Raw genomic sequence first — 21486 nt, 5'->3', positions numbered from 1 at the left:
GGACCTGTATTTTTGTTTGTTGGAAGTTTCTTAATCATGGTTTCAATTTCAGTACTTGTGATTGGTCTGTTTTTATATTTTTCTATTTCTTCCTGGTTCAGTCTTGGAAGATTGTTCCTATCTATGAATTTGTCCATTTCTTCTAGGTTTTCCATTTTATCGGCATAGTTGCTTGTAGTAGCCTCTTACGATCCTTTGTATTTCTATGGTGTTGGGATATTTTAAGAAAGGGGACCATAAGCAGGGTAGACAAAAACCTCTTTTGTTCTGTGTCTGTGTCCCAGGTGACCATGGAGGCTGGCGGCCTCCCCCTGGAGCTGTGGCGCATGATCTTGGCCTACCTGCCCCTTCCTGACCTGGGCCGCTGCAGCCTGGTGTGCAGGGCCTGGCGTGAACTGATCCTTAGTCTCGACAGGACTCGCTGGCGGCAGCTGTATCTGGGCTGTGCTGAGTGCCGCCACCCCAACTGGCCCAACCAGCCCGATGTGGAGCCTGAGTCTTGGAGGGAGGCCTTCAAGCAGCATTACCTTGCCTCCAAGACCTGGACCAAGAATGCTGCCATCTTGGAGACCTCTGTCTGCTTTTCTCTGTTTCGCCGGAGGAGGACGCGCCGGACCCTGAGTGTCGGACCAGGCCATGAGTTTCACAGCCTAGGCAGCGCCCTGGCCATGTCCAGCCTGTTTGACCGAATCCTGCTGTTCCCAGGTCTGCACGAAGAGCAAGGTGAAATCATCCTGAAGGTGCCTGTGGAGATTGTAGGCCACGGGAAGCTAGGCGAAGTAGCCCTGCTGGCCAGCATTGACCAGCAGTGCTCAACCACACGCCTGTGCAACCTTGTCTTCATGCCAGCCTGGTTCTCACCCTTCATGTTTAAGGTGGGTGTCCACCTCCGATGGACGGCCTCTCCCAGCCTGACCCTGAGTCTTGGCCTCTTCTCAGTGGGTTTGTAACCCCTTTCTTGTTGGAATTGAGAGTTCAGTCATTATTCCTATAACACAGTCCTCTGAGTTCTATACCAGTTGAGAAGGAGGCACGGGGATCAGTAAAGATCAACATTCTGCTTTGTTCCCTCACTGGAGGTCAAAATTGCCTTGTACTTCTTCCCTTCCAAACTGGACCAACTGGGGCCACAGTTGCCAGGTGGGAAAGCCAGGTTCTAGGAGCATGCTGAATGGTGACAGGCAGCATTCTCAGAGAGATGGCCAAAGAGGGGACGCTCTGCAGGCCAGTGACCTTCAGAAAGTTAGCCCCACTCTGGGGAGGGTCAAGGAAGGTCTGGCTTTTAACAAGAGTGACTGGAGGGAGAGTCGGAAAATATCAGAACAATATATTCCTTCTAGGAACAGAGCAGTTGTTTTCAGAGACAAGCACGGTAGCTTTTTAGTAGCTCCTGGCAGAACAATCTGCAGCTTTTACATTGCTTAGAAACTGACTACAGTGCATGGATTTTGTACTTTGTCAACAAAAATTACACCACCTCTATTCTACCAGTAACAACCAGATTATCTGTCAGGTTCATAATGATCTTTATGCCACCGCTCATTGATGATGCACTTACTGGGTGCCAGGCATGTCCTTACAGCATGATTAAGATGGGTAGTGTCAGCTGGCTTTACAGACAAGCAAACGGAGCCTCAGCAAGGGTCTCAGACTTTGTAAGGGACAGAACTAGGGTTCAAAACCTGTAATCATAATACAGGTGACTTTGCATCAGTGGTCTCACAACAAACTTGTGGTAGACAGAGGAGATGTGTCCCCATTTTGCAGATGAGGGACACTGAGGCTCAGAGACACTGAGTAACTTTCTCAAGTGGATAATTAGGTTAGACCTCAAATCTAGGCCTTTGAGCCTAAGCACTTTTGAAATTACATTGTACTGTCTTCCATGAAGCTTGAAAGGCTGCTTGCTAATTAGACCTAGAACATTTCAGAAGGACTGATGAGGTCTTCCACTGCTGATCTACAGACCCAAAAGAATTGTTCATTTCCACACCCTTCACATTTCATAGACATTTATTCTTGGAGTAAGATGTTCATTTCCGCCTCTGCTTCCCCCTCATCAGTGTAGCCACAGATCTTCAAGGGGTAGGTCTTGGCCGTAGATGTCTTTGTAGCTCAGCCCACTTCCTGCCTCAGTGCTTGGCATATATTAGTGCTCAGTCCATGACTGTCTTTTAACCAACAACAGGACAAGGGGCCAGAATCACCTTGCCTGAAAAAATGCCAAGGCCAGGGTGATTTCACAGCTGTTTATATGACTTTTGAGGAGAACCCTGGCAGTGGCTTTGCATCTCTAGAGAGCCAGTGTTTTTCTACAGAAGGGACCAAGTAAGAAAAAATAGACTTAAATTGCATCAGGAGAAAGTTAGGTTAGCCCTAGGGAAGAACTAGACAGGTTGAGGGGAGTTAAGTCCTGGGACAAGCTCTCAAGGGAGATCACTGCTGGAGAATGTAAAATTGTCCAAGGATTACTGAACGGGATCATGGGACCTTTCCTCCTTTTATGGTTCAAATACATCTCATGGAACTTGGTGTGAAATCCAGAAACAGTTCTTCAGAAATACAGAGCAGCCAGGCCTCTCTGTGAGGCCTGCAGAGCTGAGGGCTCAAGTAGGTTGTGCCGTGGGGCTCAGCACTCCCCTACCCCAGAGGACTCTGCTCTCCACGGTGATAATAGCTGGCTTTTATCACATGCCATCTTTGTGCCTGGCTCCATGCCTGGTGCTTTGTTAGCTTGTGAGCCCTGTATTGTAGACTGAGAAACTGAGGCTTGGAGCAGTGACACGTCGGCCTGAGGTTACACCCTTGGGAGAGGCAGAGCTGGGAGCTGGGCCCTGCGGCCGCACTCATTAGCCTCTGTGCTGCCGGCTGTGGCAAGCCTGCTGTCTCCTGCTCTGGTTGTGCACCAGCTTTAGTTCCCACGCAGACTCCCAGCACCTCCCACTGCTGGCACAGCCTCTCCTGGCCACCTTGGCCTCTGTCAGCCCTCCCACTTCGCCGGCTCCGTCCTGAGTGCAGACACTAGGCTGACCTCTGGCGAGCTGCAGTCCGCAGGCTCAGGTGGAGGCTGGCTTGCAGGACCATGGGAGGATGACAGTGAAGGGAGAGTGCTTTGGAGAGTGAGACCCAGTCTCTCTGAAACTGAGGCACCGCGTGGGACCCTTACCCATCAGAGGGCTTGGTAAAGTTGGGCTTGCATCCCAGCCAGCTCCTGGGTCTGTGGAAATTGTAAGCGTCCCCATCATTTCTAATCATCCCTAGAGTGATAGTTTCCTGGCTCACGTCCAGTATTAACATGTGTGGATTCCGTTTCCCCCGTCATCCCTCTGAGCATTCAGCATCTTCCCCCTTCTGCAGATCATCCCCACACTCCTTATCCTAAGTGCTTCATGAGCATTGGTAGGATTTACTTGAGATCTGAGGGGTTGGGGAAGGGCCCTGCTGCAGAGTGAACTTTTCTGCCGTTCTCCATTTCCACTCCTGTCCCCGCCCTTTGGGACTGGAGGGAGAGAAGGGCAGGCAGCTTCCATCATGCAGAGCAGCTCCCGGTTCCTCCGGGGCTGGCAGACATGCACCCGGTGGGGAAGGGAACATGGCCAGCAGAACAGAAGGCCTCCCGAGGCACCACCCCCTCTGGAGCAGTCAGAGCTCTGACAAGCAAAACAGCTCTTATCCCTGTTAGACCCACTGTCTCTCTCTCATCCCCCAGACAACTTCAGGTCACGTCCAGTTTGACAACTGCAACTTCGAGAATGGGCACATCCAGGTCCACGGCCCGGGCACCTGCCAAGTGAAGTTTTGCTCCTTCAAGAACACTCATGTCTTTCTGCACAACGTGCCCCTGTGTGTCCTGGAAAACTGTGAATTCGTGGGCAGTGAAAACAACTCGGTGACTGTCGAGGGCCACCCATCCTCAGAGAACAACTGGGCCTACACGCACCTCTTAGGGCTCATCAGGTCCTCTCCCGGTGTGCTCCCTACCGAGGACTCAGACTCTTTAATGTCCCTCGACCTGGAGAGCAGGGACCAGGCCTGGAGCCCGAGGACCTGTGGCATTGTCATTGAGGGCAGCCAGAGCCCCACCAGCCTAGCCACCGGCTCCCCCACGGCTGGCTCACAGGAGGCAGAGGTGGACAGCAATGGGGAGAGGGTGGCCCGGACCCCAGACAGCAGTGATGGAGGCCTGAGTCCCAGCGGTGAGGACGAGGACGAGGACCAGCTCACATACAGACTGTCCTACCAAGTGCAGGGCCCACGGCCGGTCCTGGGGGGCTCTTTTTTGGGCCCACCGCTGCCCGGAGCCTCCATCCAGCTGCCCAGCTGCCTGGTGCTGAACTCCCTGCAGCAGGAGCTGCAAAAGGACAGGGAGGCCATGGCACTGGCCAGCTCTGTGCAGGGCTGCCTCATCCGCAAGTGCCTCTTCCGGGATGGCAAGGGAGGTGTTTTTGTTTGCTCTTACGGCCGAGCCAAGATGGAAGGAAACATCTTCCGGAACCTGACTTACGCGGTGCGGTGTATACATAATAGCAAGGTGCTGTCATAGGCTTACTGTGCAGACCCATGAGGCCTCACTAGGTCACCAGGAACATGATTTTTGAGTGGTGAGAGGGCTTCAGTGGTTGTATGCAGGAGGGCTTGGATGGAGCTAGTCTGTACTGTTTTAAAAGTCATCATCTCTTAAGCTTATAATGCACACTTGCCCCATGTCCATCATCTGACTTGAATGAGGCAGAGCTGTCCTGGTAAGAAGTTTCTGGTATCCCCATTCATCCTTAGTCTTGGGTAGGTGTGTCCATGGGTTTAGGACCTTAGCAGTGGGCCCTTTGCAGTGGTCCTGCCTCACCTCCTGCACTAGGAGGGGAATTCTAACCCCTCAAGACCAAAACATTTTCCTCCCACATCCCTGAGGGATAAAGGGTTTATTGTTTTTCTGTCTTCCACCACCCCCCATGAGAGTCACAGGGTTTGCAGCTCTTCACCCAGCTGCTTAAAGCTTGTTCTCTGGGAAAATTAGGGGGGAAATCCAAGAGGGGCTTAGTGCTTTTTCCAAAGTGACTGTTCTTTCCCACCAAGTGCCCAGCAGGAGGGAGGCATCTCTGGCCTCTTGTCCGGCCCTCAGCCTTTCTCCGTGAGCACCTGGGATGATCTGTGGAGAAATGAACAGATGCGACTACTCCCGGGGCTTCTGTGCTCTCACTGATTCACACTTGGCTTTTAACAAGTTGTGAAAACAGTTGGCCAAACTCTTCTTTCTGGCTAGCATGGCACCTGTGTCTTTTCAAACCAGTAGGTACTCCCGTGTCATGTCCTTGGAGGTACCTTTTTCCCTTAGATTCCAGGCTCATTGGTGGTCCTGCAACCTCAGCTCTCATGGATTCAGAGATTCTTCTTGTGGGAGCAATACTCTTTCTAACTTTCTCCATCATAAGCAGAAAGCGTCTCCTTGAAATTGTACTTGCATTATACTTTACCCCTCCCAGGACTTAACTCTAATGTAATATATTGTTTATTGTTAGTACACAATTTACCTTCACATATTTTATTATTAATACACAGTTTTAAAAAAAAACATATTTTAAGTTTTTTATAATTATTAAATATAAAAAGAAAGTGTAAGTGGCAGTCCATCCTCTTAATAAGCTGTGTGCCAGGTTATGGTATCTTGTTTTAAAGAGGCTTCCTTATCCCTATACCAACATTTCTAACTGTCTCTTAGTTTGGAATTCCAGTGGGTTTTCCACCCCAAGATAATACATTAAGAGAGATGCAGAGTGGGCAAGAATGGGTATTTGTCTTACAAGTGAAAAGCCAAAGGGAAGGTGGGCAAGGAGTGCCTGTGAGTTACCTTACCCTCTAGCACTTCCTTAGGCAGGTGAAGTCCAGCAGAAGTGCCTGTGGAATTGGCAGTTGGTTCCATTTAAAGTAGCTGTGCCCTCAGACCTCTGGGGAACTCTTCATGTGGAGTTAGCAGCCTGCCTAATCCCATCTCATCTAAGCATCCCTTCCATCCTACTCTGAGGCTGTGGATGTGGAGCCCAGGGCCAAGCTTCCATCCAGGGTTTAGTGAAGAACAGGTATGAGGTTGATACAGAGGCTGCAGGACCAAACCAGGAAGGGCATCGAGATGCTCCCTCCTTGTGAGCGCATGGCGAGAGCAACTGAGCTGGCATCGGGCAGATCTGCACAGACCAGACAGGAAGGAGGAAACTCAGGTGCTCCCTGAGCAGGTTTTTAAAAATAACCTTTGTAACCAGAAAATGAATGACTGTTTCTTCTCTGCCTAGATCATCATGCTCAGGAACCACATTCACCACTGCAGAGCATCGGGCATCTTTCTTCGCTTGGAGGGTGGCGGCCTGATCGCTGGCAACAACATCTGCCACAATGCGGAGGCCGGTGTGGACATCCGGAAGAAGTCCAACCCTCTCATTCTGGTACTTCCTCCATCTTGGTGCCCCTTTCAGGGTGGCTCCTAGTTCTCAGAAACCTTTTCTAGGATGTCTAAGCAAATGCGACCATTTTAGATTCCTGTTGCTTCCTGCTTGCAAGTCATTTCTGTCCTTTCCTCTGCGTGTCCTTGTGACTCTGGTCTCTTCTGCGTGTTGAAGGTGACTTTGGATAAATCACATCCCTGAAGTCTCCCCCAGCAAGGATGAGGACCCAGCATATAGGGAAGTTCACAGGGCCTTCCTTCCTGCAGCCCAGATATGCTCTTGTGGGTTTTGAGTTCAGTAAGAATAAAGATATGATGTCTGCCCTGAAAAACACTTGGTTACCCTGGTGAGTCTGCCGGATCCTTCAGGGGGAAATCTGGAAACCAGTAAGAATAGGAGCTCCTGCAGCAGGAAACATTTTAAAGCAAACTTTGTTTTTGTGAAATAGTTTTGGAAAAGAAACAGCTAGCTTCTTGGTTTAAATATATGATTGTACTTAGGCTGTAAATTAGCAGAGTGAAACAATTATAATAACCTAAGATTTTAATCAGTATGCAAAAGGCAACTAACTGGGAAACAGAAAAGCTAGGTTTCAGATCCGGCTCTGCCACAAATGTACTGTATGACCCTGGGTCTCTTTCCCCATTTGCACAGAGGAGTTTGGCAGAAATACCTCCAGGGGTCCTTGTAGCTCGTATACCTTCTGGTGGCCTCCTGGCTCATGGGAAAGTTAAGCTCCCTGGGGCTACACCTTCCACAGTCCCCCTCCCTTCCCTGAGCGGTCCCTGAGGCCTGTGCTTAGTCAATGTTCCCACGTATTGGGGCTCTGCCCCCGGGGCCCTGGGGTGATGTGGCCTTGATGATGATCATGCTCTTTGGAGGCTCAGAAATTTTCAGTACTATGCATTGTAGATGAAGGCAAGAGCCCTCAGCATTAAGTGTCAGGATGTAACTATTAATACATCCCAAGAGTCTGGGCTGGGTAGACTCCTCTCTTGGGCGTCTCTCTGACAGGTATCCATGTGTGCACCTGTGCAGAGAGGCAGGGCCACCCCCAGTCCAGTCCCTCTGTTTTGTGCTTGGGATCCTGCAGTGACATGTTTTCTTCTGCTATTGCATCCTGGCCCTGCCGTGGGGCAGCACTGAGCCCTCTGCTGCTCACCGGCATGTCTCATCTGCCTTCTGTGGTGTCTCCTGTTCACCTGCAGTGTAACCAGATCCACCACGGCCTTCGCTCTGGCATTGTTGTCCTGGGCAATGGGAAAGGCATCATCCGGAACAATCAAATCTTTTCAAACAAGGAGGCTGGCATTTACATCCTGTACCATGGAAATCCAGTCGTGAGGTATGTATGTGCCTCTGTACTCAGACCACCCTGCTCACCCATGGTCCCTTCCTCCTTCTTTCATCTCTGGTTCCCTGCTTCCTGTCTTTGCTTCATTTGAAACCATTTTTGTTTACTAAAGCAACTGTATACATGCAAGCAGAGAAGAGACAGACTTCACCCACAATCCCACCTCAGTAACACAGCCTTCTGTGTTATATTATCTGTGTTCTGTGCCTTTGTGTCTCTGTTCCCTGCCAGTTAATTATGTGGGGCCATTCTATTCAGCAAGAATTATTGGGCACTTCTAATAATGATAACAAAGGTAAACCAGGCAGACTCTGCTCCCTCAGAGCTTACTCTAGTCTGGAAAAGGACATGTGTGTCCAGAAATAATGCTAAGTCCTATCTTAGCATTATTATCCTATATGGCATAGAGATTTCAGCTCACTTGATGACTCTGGTCAGTTGCTAGTGGCTACGTGGGATGCTGTATTAAGATTGGAGGCTACATCTGACCTCAGCATGGAAGCATGCCGTGATCCATCACTGGTGTAAGCTGTAGGTAGTGGGGCTGTGGATCTGCCCTGCCACCCATCACGTGGTGCAGGCTGTGATAAATGCTGTCAAAGTGGTACCAAGAGGGGGAGTTATTCTGATGAGGGGGCTGTGGGGGGCCTCATTTGGGAGCTGGCATTGGGGTTAAGACTTTGAAATACGGGTAGGGCTTGGCCCCTCGTGGAGCTGGGGAGTAGACGCTCATAGAGAAGGAAGTGGTGTGAGCAGAGGCAGCCGAACATAGCAGAGTCAGGGAGCACGCAGTCCTCTGGGGCTTGAGAAAAAGTCTCACACAAGTTGTGACATTGCTGTAAAACATCTCAAATTGGGACTGTCCCAGATCATCTTGAGTCCTTTGGTCACTGAAGCCTGAGTGTTTATATCCCCATGGCAGTCCATCTCTGCCAGGCAGTGTGCTAGAAAGCCTTGGCCAGATGAGGAAGGCCTTATGTAGTCCAGTGGGAAAGGTGGAGTTTATTCTGTCTAGATAAGGGGGGATCATTAAAGGTTTTGAGTGGAAGACTCACATGTTATGTCTGCGCTTTACAAAAATAACTGGAATTACTGTGCAGCAAATATATTCTGAGAGTTTTTCCCTGCATTATCCTGTGTGTACTTTTCCATGTTGTTGCAGGATCTTGTATTTATCACTTTGGTCAGTTTCAGAACATTCTGTTGTTTTGATACTCCCTCATTTTTGAACCAGTCCTATTAGTGTTAGGCTTCTATTTTTTTCACTGTTGTAGGCAGCTTGTTTTTGTTTGTTGTTTAGTCACTAAGTCGTGTCCGACTCTTTTTCTACCCCATGGACTGTAGCCCACCAGACTCCTGTCCATGGGATTTCCCAGGCAAGAATACTGGAGTGGGGTGCCATTTCCTTCTCCAATAGGCACCTTACTAAAACCAATTAGTGATCACGTGATTATGGAGCTGTTTTCCCATCTTTTACATTACTGCCTTAAGAGTATGGGTTTGTATGTGTGCATATTATTCATTAAACACACATTTAGGTGTTTACTCCATATAAGGGGGTTAGCAGTATAAAGGGTGTATGAACAGTCTCTGTTCTGTGACGTGTTCACTGTCATTCTGCAGATGGGAGCTATAAGGGAAGGACTCACTAAAGTGAGCATTTTTATAGGTCTTCATGCAGGTGCAAAAGGAAACCAGTCATGATGGCCACTGAGTGAGTCAGGACAGGGCACATGGGGCGCTGACATTTGAGCAGTGCTCAGATGGTAAAGAATCTGCCTGCAATGTAGGAGACCCAGGTTCAATCCCTGGGTCAGGAAGATGCCCTGGGAATGGCAACCCACTCCAGTATTCCTGGCTGGAAAATTCCATGGACAGAGGAGCCTGGCAGGCTACAGTCTGTGGGGTTGCAAAGAGTTGGATGTGACTAAGCGACTAACACTTTACTTTTACTGAAGGACAAGTAGGATTTTATGGCCTCAGAAAAGCATTACAAGCCTGGGGCAGTGAAACTTGGAGTATGACCTGGGAAAGTGGTGGGGAAAGTGTGGTATGTCTGGGCATAAGGTCAGCCTACAAAGTAGGGTTGATGCTGGAGCATGAAGGAACTCGAATACCACGTGTGGTAGGTGGAATAATGGCCCCCAAATCTATCCACTTTCTAATCCTTGGAACCTGTGCATAGACTGTCTACAAGGCAGAAGAGACTCTGCAGATATGGCTCAGTTAAGGGTGCTGAGATGGGGAGAGCACCTGGGTGATCCAGGTGGGCCCAGCGTAATCACAGCATCCTTAGAAGAGGGAGCAGGAGAGTCAGGGAAGGAAATGTGTCAACAGAGGCAAGGCCAGAGGAATGAGGCCACAGACCAGGAAGCCTGGGCCGCCTCTAGGATCTGGAAAGGTCAGAGACAGATCCTTTCTGAGTCTCCAGAAAAAAGGACCCATTTTGGACTTCTCACCTCCTAAACTGGAAGATAATAAATTCGTGTTGTTCTAAACCACCAAGTTTATGGTAATTACTGCAGCCATATACCCAAACCTTGTGGGTGCTGGGGAGCTGTTAAAGGGTTTCGAGCAAGGAATATTACAAGCAGATCAGTGTCTTGGCTTTTTCGTGGTTGTTGTTGTTATTTTATTTTATTTTTGGCTTTTTAAAACAGTCACTTTGAGGGAATACTCTGGTGATCCAGTGGTTAGGACTCCATGCTCTTACTGCTGAAGACCTTTGTTCCCCCTGGTTGGGGAACAAAGATCCCACAAGCCAAGAGCCTCCCGCACTAAAAAAAATTCTGGATTTAGATGTAAACTACTATATGCAGAATGAATAAACAACAAGGTCCTACTGTATGGCACGGGGAACTATATTCAATATCCTATCCTGTGATAAACTATCATGGAAAAGAATATGGAAAAGAATGTCTATATGTGTATAAGTAAGTCACTTTGCTATACAGCAGAGATTGGCACATTATAAATCAAATATACTTCAATAAAAAGTATTTTTTGAATAAAACAGTCGCTTTGAGAGAATTAGGTTGTGCTTTTTTCCTTTATGTTTCTTTGTGATGGAGGACAGGGATTTGTGGGAGGTCCCTGAATTTCAAGGTCCCTGATGTGACCTCAATAAGGCAAGCCATTGAGCATATTTTTTTGCTGGTAAGAGTTACATAACCTATGGTTTTTTGTTTTTGTTTTTTGCCTTGGCTGCAAGGAAGCACAGGACTCAAACTGTGTTAAGATACCACCCTTGGTTCTTGGAACAATGCTCTGTCCCCTTTTCCTCATGTTTTCTGATGTCTCTTTTCTTTGTTCTGCCTACCCTATGTACACACACATACATGTTTCTCCAAGGGGCCATGGATTCTTTCTGAAAGTGAGTGAGATTTGTGTTAAAAGTATAACACGCATGCATTTGCTTCCATGGCGCAGCTCTCAGAAATATGAATGAGGTTTGCCTGAGCCCAGGGACTGCATCTGACCCTGAATTCTAGAAGCCCAGAGTAACCATCAGTTGATTGAATTATAATCACATCAAAGCAGTTGCTTCATATCTGAGTAAAAACATAAGGATGTTTTTTAACAAACAATTTCACTTATTCAACTCCAAATGCATACTGTAGGTACAGTTGGCATTTGGCTTCCCCACAAGGAAGTATGGGCTTCCCTGGTGGTGGCTCAGTGGTAAAGAATCTGTCTGCCAAGCAGGAGATGTGGGTTTGATCTGTGGGTCAAGAAGATTCCCCTGGAGAAGGAAATGTCAACCCAGTCCAGTATTCTTGCCTGGGAAATCCCTGGACAAAGGAGCCTGGCAGGCCACAGTTTTTGGGGTCACAAAAGAGTCAGACACGACTCAGCAACTAAACAATAATAACATGTGGTAAGCGCTTTGGATCCTGCCCTACAGTGGGGAAGACTTATCAGCCAACTCATGATCAGTAAGGTTCTGTGAAAGGAGCCAGGCCCTGTGTCAGGCTCTGAACAGCTAGTTGTATATTTGGATCTAAATCCCTCGGCTGCATGGTAGGAAGTAGGAGGGCGCCTCCTAAGAGAGGGGGCAGGTGCTCCTCCAGTATAGAAGGAGATCACAGTATTCCTGTTAGTAAAAATACCAAACAGCAAATGTGTATCCTCCAGAAATAACACAGTTCTGCCAGTGTCTGAGTGTCTCTGTATTTACAGGCAGGAAACCAGAGTTGAGAGACTAGAGCAATGCAGGCCCTTTAACACACTCAGGTGTCTTATTCTAGGGAACTCATTCTTGAGGACTTTCCAGGGCAGGAGGGCCATGTGTGTCTCTTGAGTCAGGAGCATGCTTTCTTAGATCTTCCGTTATGCCAAGTGAGATAAGTCAGTGAAAGAAATACTGTGTGATATCGCTTACACATGGAGTCTAAAAAATACAACAAACTAGTGAGTATAATAAAAAAGCAGAGCCAGATATAGAGAACAAACTAGTGGTCACCAGTAGGGAGAGGGAAGCAGAGAGGGGCAGTATAGGGGTAGGTGATTAAGAGGTATAAAAGGTATAAAGTATTAGTATAGAATAAGCTACAAGGATATATTGTACAACATCAGGAATATAGTCAATGTTTATAATATCTGCAAATGGAGCATAACCTTTAAAAATTGTGAATTACTGTGTTGTACACCTTCAAATCATATAATACTGTACAACAATGACAATACAAATAAAATGGTGCTTGAGTGTGGCTAACAGTCCAGAGACAGGGATATCTGTTTCTGTGGCATAGTTGCAGCTGGTTTGGGGGCAGTGGTAACTGACAATTGCTTTCTGCCTGGCTTCTGGGCCTCAAAGAGATGCTCCATATCCCAGTGGACCTGAGCCATCTAGGAAGCCCACGAAGATGGGTAGGCACCTTGGATGGGCATTGTCTTTGATGCATGATGTTGATTTGGTCTCACCTTTTGTCTTTTCCTTTCATTCTAGCCGGAACCACATTTTCAAGGGCCACGCAGCCGGCATCGCTGTGAACGAGAATGGCAGAGGCCTCATCACAGGTAGGCATGAGACACCTGCAGCTGTAGCCAGCCAGACAGCCACAACTCAGCCAACGTCCCCAGCTTGCCACCCACCCAGTCCTTCTCCTAGACAGACTGGCCTCCTGATGGTGACCAGCACTCGGGGACACAGGTTCCACGCCCTAGCTGTGCTCACCAGGCAGGGAGGTCGCGCCCATTCTTTGCCAGGCCTGGTGCTTACAGGATCTGAGTGGGTGGCTCACAGAACACTGTCAGAAATATTCACACCACACGAACTGAACCCCTTCTCTGGGCTCTATAGGCTTGTTCCTGCTCTGGCAATCCATCCCCATTCCCCCTCTGCCTGGCCAGCTCCTGTCATTCTCCGAGCCTCAGCCCAATTGTCTCTTCCTGGGGGAAGCCTGCCCTGACCTCCCATTATACATCCACCCACTTAGTCCACCAAGTAGGCCTACTCTGTAGGACATTGTACTTAATTTCTTACAATCCATTTAATGACAGCCTCCTTTGCTGTGTTCTGTAAGGCAAGGATCATGTCCATCTGGTACGTCAGTGTAGCCTCAGCACAGAGCATAGCCATATCTAGAACAGTAAAGAGATCCAGTAAATATTGGGCCAGTAACTCCTCTTGACTGAATCCTGCCTTTCTTCATTAGACATTTTTTGAGCACACAGTGTATGCAGGAGCTAGGGATACAGCAGTGAAGGAAACAAATGATTTCTGCTGTCAGGAACTGACATTTTAGGAGAGGAAAATAATAAAAGCATGTATTTTTTTTTCAAGAACAGTCATCTCTGAGGGTGATACATATTTTTGGGTTTTGGCCACACCACAGAGCTTCAGGATCTTAGTTCCCCAAGCAGGGATGAAACTCTGGCCCTGGCAGTGAAAGCGCCAAGTCCTAACCATTTGGCTGCCAGGGAATTTCATCTACAGATAATTAAAATAAGGTTAGACAAACTGTGGGTATTTAGGACTGTGTGGTCAGTGCAGGCCTTCCAAAAAAGTGACATGTAAACCAGAAGCTGGAGGATGGGAAGGAACTCAGGAAAGAACCAGGATTCCAAATGGGGCCACCTGTGGGAACAGACTTGGCAGGCCTGAGGAGTACAGAGGTTGCTCATTTGGCTGCAGTGTGGTGAGCAAGGGGCAAGGAGTATGAGAAGGGGTCCCAGAGGCAGGCAGGCAGGAGCTGGTCACACAGGGTGTCCTGAATCACTGCAGTCCTGTCACAAAAGGCTGAGAGTCTGTCCCATTCTGGTGCTGCGGCAGCAGTGTCCCAGGACACCCCTTCTCACTGGCGGCCCTTCAGCCCACCCCCTCCCAGAGACATGGTGGAGGGGAGAGGAAGGCTGTGAGGAGTGGCTGGATTCTGCGTCAGTGCTCCCGAGGACAGTCCCCCAGGACAGCCAGCCCTGCCTGGCCTTGGTCCAGGGACTCTAAAGCCAGCCTGTTCTTAGTTATCAGTCCTCCAGGCCGCTAGATACAGTGAGTTCTGGGGATCCAGGACACCACAAGGCAGACACAAACCTTGCCCTTGGGGAAAGCAGACAGCAGACACGTCCTTGGGAAGCCACACAGCAGACAAGATTCTGGGTGCTGACTCCTGACAGGGGCAGGCCTCAGTGTCCTTGTCTGGACTTGTTTTCTGTCAGCTGTTCAAGTCCTCATGCCAGCACTGTAGGTGGCCCATGACCCTCTTTTCCACCTCTTTCCACAGAAAATGTCATCCGAGAGAATCAGTGGGGAGGTGTGGACATCCGCCGAGGAGGGGTCCCCATCCTCAGGAGCAACCTCATCTGCTTTGGCTACTCGGATGGTGTGGTTGTGGGGGATGAAGGCAAAGGCCTGCTAGAAGGAAACACCATCTACGGTGAGAGCCGCTCTCCTTGGGGACAGGTTTGGGGGCCAGTGCAGCCTGGAGGCAGGAAGCCCAGGTTCCATCTCTAACTTGTAGGTCCTGAGAGAGTCACTGCCTTTCCCTGGGCCCCCAGTACCTCATCTTAAAAACCAGCCTCTATCTCAGGTCACAGCCCGGCTCAGAAGGCATGAGCCTTTCACAAATCACCTTCTAATCCAGGTGGACCCCATGGGGTCAGCAAAGCAGAGAGCTTTAATCCCCACTTAAAACAATCAAGGGCAGGAGTGGATCTTATGTAAGGACAGGGCCATCTGATTTCTGATACATGAACATCTAACTCCTCTTACTCTTTCTTTTGATCCAGAGAACTAAAAATATAATGGAGAAATAGGCTAATCATAGAAAGAAAACTGTTCTCATTCATTCTGTGACCTTGGGCCACACCTCAGTCTTTCTGGACTGCCTCTCTAATAATAATAATAGCTAACCTACATTCAGGTCCTGGACTCATTCTAGGCCCTTTCTGTGCATTATCATGTTTAGTCCTCAGGACCCCTTCTGAGGTTGGTACAGTTAGTAACCCCATTTTTAAGATGAGGGAACTGAGGCACAGAGAAGTTTAGTAACCTGCTCAGGATCACACAGGTAGGGAGTGGTAGGGCTGGGACTCAAACCCTGCATTTCTGTGCAGGGTGTGGTTGGGCTGGATGAGTTCTGAGGGCCCCTTGGGCACTGTCGCCATGGACTTGTGTGTTTCCAATCTGGAAGTGGAGGCTTGGCAGTTCCCAGAGCACTTTTACACCCCATGGGATGACAGTAGTTGTGAGATTAACCTGACTGTTACTACCCCTTGTATGATGAAGAATCCTTGTATGAAGGAGAAGCCTGCAGCAGCCAAGCCCTAAAGTGACTCGTTCGAGGCCATTTACCAATCAGTGGCCCAGTTTCCCAGGCCAGTGCCTTTTTGCTTCCCCGCCTGGGGAGATACTGGGTACTGCCTTGCCTGTTGGCAGCATTAATGACCAGCTCCTTTCACTGTTACAGCTAATAAGGGCTGTGGTGTGTGGATGATGGCTTCCAGCCTGCCCCATGTCACCAGCAACCATGTCAGCTATAATGGCCTCTACGGAGTGGCAGTGTTCAGCCAGAAGGATGGCTCTGGAGAATTCCCTGGAGGCCATGGGGGCCAGGAGAACTTCAGCGAGGACGGGGATGCCATCCTGTGGGAGACAGAGCTGGAGAAGGACGACGACCCGCTGCGCCGGCCCATCACCGTAGCTCTGGTCGAGTCCAACAGTGTTAACCACAACGGAGGTGAGCACCCCTCCTTGCAGCCCTGCTGCAAGGCCTCCCATGCTCGGCTTGCCCTGAGACCCTTCAGCCTCATCAGCCACTTTAGCCACTCACCTGGTACCCCCACCCCCTGGAATTCAATCCATTCTCTCCTCCCACCACCACCTTTGCCTTTCTCTTGCCTGAAATTCCCTTTCTCCCATCCACACGTCCCAAACAACTCAGACCTCAGAGCCCTTACCCGCCATCCTTCCCTCCTTCCACCTGGGTCCTCACGCAGCCCCACCAGCACAGGGGCTGAGACTGTATTTGTTTCTGTGGCTGTTTCATCAATTCTGACAGGCAGTGAACTTGAGGCGAGGAACTGAATCCCACTCTTGTTGGTGCCTCCTGCCCGTTGGCACCAGTCCCACACCTGGCATATACATTACAGTCAATTCTGAGACACGTTTTTCATATTTTTTCACATCTCTAATGAGATACATCTTACAGTTGATGGCATATCATGGTTTAATTGGCAGTGATTTTTTTTTTTTAGATTTCCCTGGTGGCTCAGACAGTAAAGCGTCTGCCTACAATGCAGAAGACCCAGGTTCAGTCCCTGGGTCGGGAAGATCTCCTGGAGAAGGAAATGGCAACCCACTCCAGTATTCTTGCCTGGAAAATCCCATGGACAGAGGAGCCTGGTAGGCTACAGTCCATGGAGTCGCAAAGAGTTGGACACGACTGAGCGACTTCACTTTCTTTTTTCTTTCTTAGAGATACAGAAAATAAGAATATTTAAAATCCATGTTATCTTAAATTGATAAAAATGGATGTTTGATGTTTATTGAATGGGGAAAAGAAATAATTGTGGAATTCATCCAACTCTACAGCTCCCACACCTGGTTGATTATGAGAATCACTCTGGGGAATGGTGGAGGAAGGCTTGTGAAAGAGAGGCCCCTGGGCCCTGAGGAAGCTCATCACCCTGGGAGTGGCCGAGGCAGGGAAATGGGGGGCCAGTGGCCCCAGCCCACTTACTTACCTGGAAAATGAGTTCTTTTCCCTCCCAGTTCAGCGTTTCCTTCCTGTAGCCACACTGTCCAGTTCGACAAGCAAAGCCACGTAAATTCAAAACACTTGATTTATTTTTGCGGTTCTCAACCAAGCCAAGAGAAGCAACAGGCGGGTGGCACCAAAAAATTCAAACCTGCAGGGCTTCCAACCCAGACTGCTCCCACAAGAGCCCGTGGTCATCACCCTCCTCGGCCTCCTCCCCTGCTGCCCGAGCCTCCTGCTCCTGGGGGGTGCGGCAGGCGTCACCCCTGGTCATCACCCTTCCTCGGCCTCCCCTCCTGCTGCCCGAGCCTCCTGCTCCTGGGGGGTGCGGCAGGCATCACCACTGGGAGTCCTCCTCACCCCAGGTCCGCCTGCCATGCTGCCTCTTCCTGACCACATTCTGCGGTTCTCAGCCTGCTGATTTTGTGCTTTTGTTCCCCTGTGGTATCTGAAAGAAATTTCCCAGACAATAGGGAGGCAGATTCTAGCTCAGAATGGGAAGCAGAACAAAAGCAACAGAACTTTGGCTCAGGTGAGTCTGTCTGTCCAGAGGCAGGATGGGCAGCCTTGATCAGGTAGTGAGCTCCCCATCCCAGGAGGTACAGACAGTGGTCGGGGGAGGCAACTGTAGGAGGCGTTCCAGCGCAGGATGAGCGCCTGGGCCAGAGGACCAGCTGAGTCTTAGGCGCCTCTTCACACATGTCTCCCTCCCCATCACTGAGCACTTCTCAGAAGGAACGGAGTTTCCTTGCTGGTCCTAGGTCTCCTCCTGCTCTCATCCAGCTTGGAAGATGCAAGTCCCCAGGGCTGCTTCTCCCTCTCCTCCCCACCTCCTCTCCTGGGTGCACAGTTCTGGGAAGGCTTTTCCTCCTGGTCTGGTTAGCAGTGACCCTGGGGCCACCCTGTGCTTCCTCTCCCCCAACAGCCTCAGGACTCTACATCCAGAGCAGTGAGGCACTGCACGTTGTAACCAACGTGATCCACGCCAACAGAGTCAGGGGCATCACTGTGGCCCAAAGCAGTCAGCTCACCCGTGTGGCCAACAACAGCATCTCCTGCAACTGCCAGAGTGGGGTCAAGATCGAGGCCCAGTGCAAGGTGGAGCTCCGGGGCAATGGTATCTATGACAACAGAGGCCATGGCATCATCACCAAGGGTGACAGCACCGTCATGGAAAATGACATCATTGGCAACCGGGGCAGTGGGCTGCAGCTGCTGCCCATGTCTGATACAAAGGTGTGTGTGTCTGCATGTGACGTGTGTCTACACCAGTCCCAGGAGAGCCGTGTGTGTGTGTGTGTGTGTGTGTGTGATGTGCATGCCTACGCCAGTCCTAGGGGAGCTCTCGTGCCCTCTCTGCTAAGAAACAAAATCATAAACCCTCAGCACTCTGCAAGAGTGCCACCTAAACCCTGCCTGCAAGACACAGGGGGCACTTCACACAGGAGGGGTACTGGCAGGAAACTGGGGTGGGGTGCCCCCTGAGGTATCTTCATGGTCTTCAGGTCAAGATCAGGGCTATTTCAGCTTTCTCCTAGAGGAATCTCACTCAGGACCCGTTTCGCCCTGGGGCCTTGCAACACTGTCCCGTTACCCAGAGTAGCCTTCTCCCCACTGGCTGTCACTGTCTTCTGGAAGTCTTCCCTGGCCCCCCAGGCTGTGGGAGGTGCTCCTTTTTTTGACTTCTGAGGGGTCTGTGCCCACCCCTGCCTCGCAGGGCACTTCCCTCAGTGCTGTGTCTGTTCCTTCACCTGGTTGTCTTCCCCACAGGCCCTTGAGCTCCGAGCTCCACTTTTAAGCAAAGCACAGAGTTGGGTGCTAGGGTTTCACTGTTGAGCCAAGCAGACCCAGTCCCTGCCCTTGTGAAATTACAGTCCCAGAGCCTTCTTTTGGCTTTGTGGCTTCGTGAGTCCCTGACTTTGGCAGGGAGTAAAGAACTCCTTGGCTGTGCATCCAAGCACTGTGGGAAGGCAGAGGAGGGGTCACTGTCGCCTCAGCTGGGTTGTCAGTGGCCCTTGCTTCCGGCACCACCTCCTCAGTCTGAGGGCCCTTTTCACATTGTTCCTTCTTCCTGGAACATCTCTCCCTGCTCTGTGCCTGAGAAACTCCTACAGCTTATCCATCACCTTTTCCAGGAAGCCGCCTCTGGTTCTCTGGCTGGCCTCGACAGCCTTTCCATGAGTTCCCTTGGCTCAGTGCTGACCTACCTGGCGTGCTTGTACCCCTCGGTTTTATCATTGGTGATTCATTCACCTGGCTCCCCACCAGTCCCTGAGGTGTGACAAGCTCTGGCTGCCTCTCCCAGGTAATAAAGAACCGAATCCATTCATTCCGGGCCTCCGGCATTGCAGTGCAGGGCCACGCCAAGGCCCTGGTGCAGGACAACACCATCTTCCAGGGCAGGACCAACAAGACCATCTTCCAGCAGAGCTCAGACAACCAAGAATGCATTATACAGAACAACAGGTTCTTGGTCTTCAAGAAGTAAGTGCATGGCGTGCCTAAACCAATATTCTAGAACCACCGCGAGGTCACTGGGGAAGCCAGGCCTAGTGCTTGTGGCAACCCTAGCTCTCTAGCTCCCTAGCTCCCTAGCTCTCTAGCTCCCTAGCTCTCTCATGCCAGCTTTCAGCTCTGGTCAGATAAGGCCTGTGCTTGGCCTTTGTGTTGGGCCTGGGCAGAGGACCTGAGCCTGACTCGCTAGGGAAGTCTGGGAGCAAATAAGCTTTCAAAGAGTGGGTATGTGGTTTCAAATCTCACCTCTGCCAGTTCTTGGCTATGCAACCTTGGGCAATTTACTCAGCATCTCTGAGCCTTAGTAAAATCCACTTAACAATGTCTGTAGCACCAACTTAAGATAAAATAAGGTCCTGTGACCTAGTAGCATATCTGAGGTCTCCCATGAGTGTTTATTGCTGTGGCCACTGTTGCCCCATGAACAAATACCCCTAGGCTTTTACTCACCCCACAGTAGCCAGCCTCTGACACTGCTCACACCTTGCCAGCCCTACTTGTAATATTATCATAAAAATACAAGACAATGTTGCTGGTTTAAGCAGTTTAGGATTTGATATGTATTAGAGGTGATTCAAACCATCACTATCATTTGATTTTCCCCAACCCTTCATAACCTCCACAAAAGCTTAAGAGATTGGAAACCCATCAGTTTCTGCCCTCCTTAGATTTGCATTTTCCAGAATGACATCTAAAGAAATAATGTAGTGTGTAGTCTTTCGAGCCTAGCTTCTTAGACTTAGCCCAGTGTATCCCGGACTCCCCTGTGGTGTCACACCTGTCATTCATTCTTTTTGTCACTGAATGGACACACCACTTGGTTTATCTGTTCATCAGCTGAGGAATATTTAGGTAGCTTCTAATTTTTGCTGATGATTAATAAAGCTTGTATGGGACTTCTCTGGCAGTTCAGTGGTTAAGAGTCCTCCTTCCAGCGCAGGGGGTGCGGATTCAGTCCCTCATCAGGGAACTAAGGTCCCCACATGCCGCAGGGTACAGCCAAAAACTAAAAGTGAATGAATGAAGCTTGCATAACATTCATGGTCATATATAATGGGGAAAAAAATGAGGCCTGGGGGAATGAAAGAAAAAAGAGAAAGTCACTGGTCTTATCTAGATCCTTGTTTAAAGATGGAGGAATAGAGGATGAGAGGGAACCTGTCCAGGGTTGCATCAGAACTGAAGGCAGAGCTAGAACCAGATTTAGCTTCGTGCATGTCCCACCCCCTTTTGCTATCACTTAACTAGGGAGATACAACCTATGCCCCAATTTAAACACTTGGATCTTGAACCAAAGATAAGGTTGTACGGGGCATTCAGCAAATGCTCTAGACTCTCAAAGAGTGCATTCTCATTCTGCCCCTTCAGGTCTGATACGTGGCGCCTGACAAACCCACCAGCACGGCCTCACCTTGAAAACTCTCTCCGAGGCCCCTCTGCTGCCCATGGTGGGCAGAAGGTGACAGCCATGGCGACCAGGATCACAGCCCATGTGGAAGGTGGTTACCACAGCAAACGCAGCATCTTCTGCACCATCCTGTAAGAATGGAGAGCTGCAGGAGGCAGCAGCTGGGGGGAGTCCGAAGACCCCAGGAAGCAGGCATGTACCCTGCTGTCAGGCTCGGGCCCTGCAGGGCTGAGCTAAGAGGTTGCAGCCTTCAAGGATGGAAGTAGCACTGGTGGAAGGCTCCTGCTCATCTTGTCTCCTCCTCCCTGAAAAGCAGGCTCTCAAGTCTTCTGGGGACTGAGAACAAGGTATCTCCAAAGCCCTTTGGCTCCACAGCCCTCAGCAGGAAGGAGCTTGGATTTTGTGTTGGTTTGGTTAGTTGGTATTTTTGGCTGTGCCATGTGTGCTGCTTGCAGGATCTCAGATCCCCAACCATGGAATTATTTTTCAAGGAGAAAAAGGAAACAGAAGTTGCTGGGTTTCTAGTCCCTCATGCTCTTGTAGAGATGATAAAGAGTTGGGGAAATTGATTCTGAAACC

The 21486-nt window shown here is 49.8% G+C and overlaps 1 protein-coding gene across 1 annotated transcript; it reads left to right on the top strand.

Moving 5' to 3' along the window:
• Nucleotides 1-290: 290 nt before the first annotated feature.
• On the top strand, nucleotides 291-21042 carry FBXO10 (F-box protein 10). The gene is made up of 11 exons (XM_068974555.1): nucleotides 291-875; nucleotides 3710-4531; nucleotides 6285-6434; nucleotides 7643-7779; nucleotides 12737-12807; nucleotides 14511-14663; nucleotides 15696-15965; nucleotides 17911-18221; nucleotides 19291-19469; nucleotides 20596-20598; nucleotides 20868-21042. Exons 1-11 carry the CDS (start codon nucleotides 291-293, stop codon nucleotides 21040-21042), a joined length of 2856 nt encoding a protein of 951 aa, XP_068830656.1.
• Nucleotides 21043-21486: the final 444 nt, after the last annotated feature.

This window comes from Capricornis sumatraensis, chromosome 6 (assembly GCF_032405125.1).
Source record: "Capricornis sumatraensis isolate serow.1 chromosome 6, serow.2, whole genome shotgun sequence".
Classification (NCBI taxonomy): domain Eukaryota; kingdom Metazoa; phylum Chordata; class Mammalia; order Artiodactyla; family Bovidae; genus Capricornis; species Capricornis sumatraensis.
The sequence above is the reverse complement of the archived record's forward strand: the minus strand, read 5'-3'. Positions and strand labels throughout refer to the sequence as shown.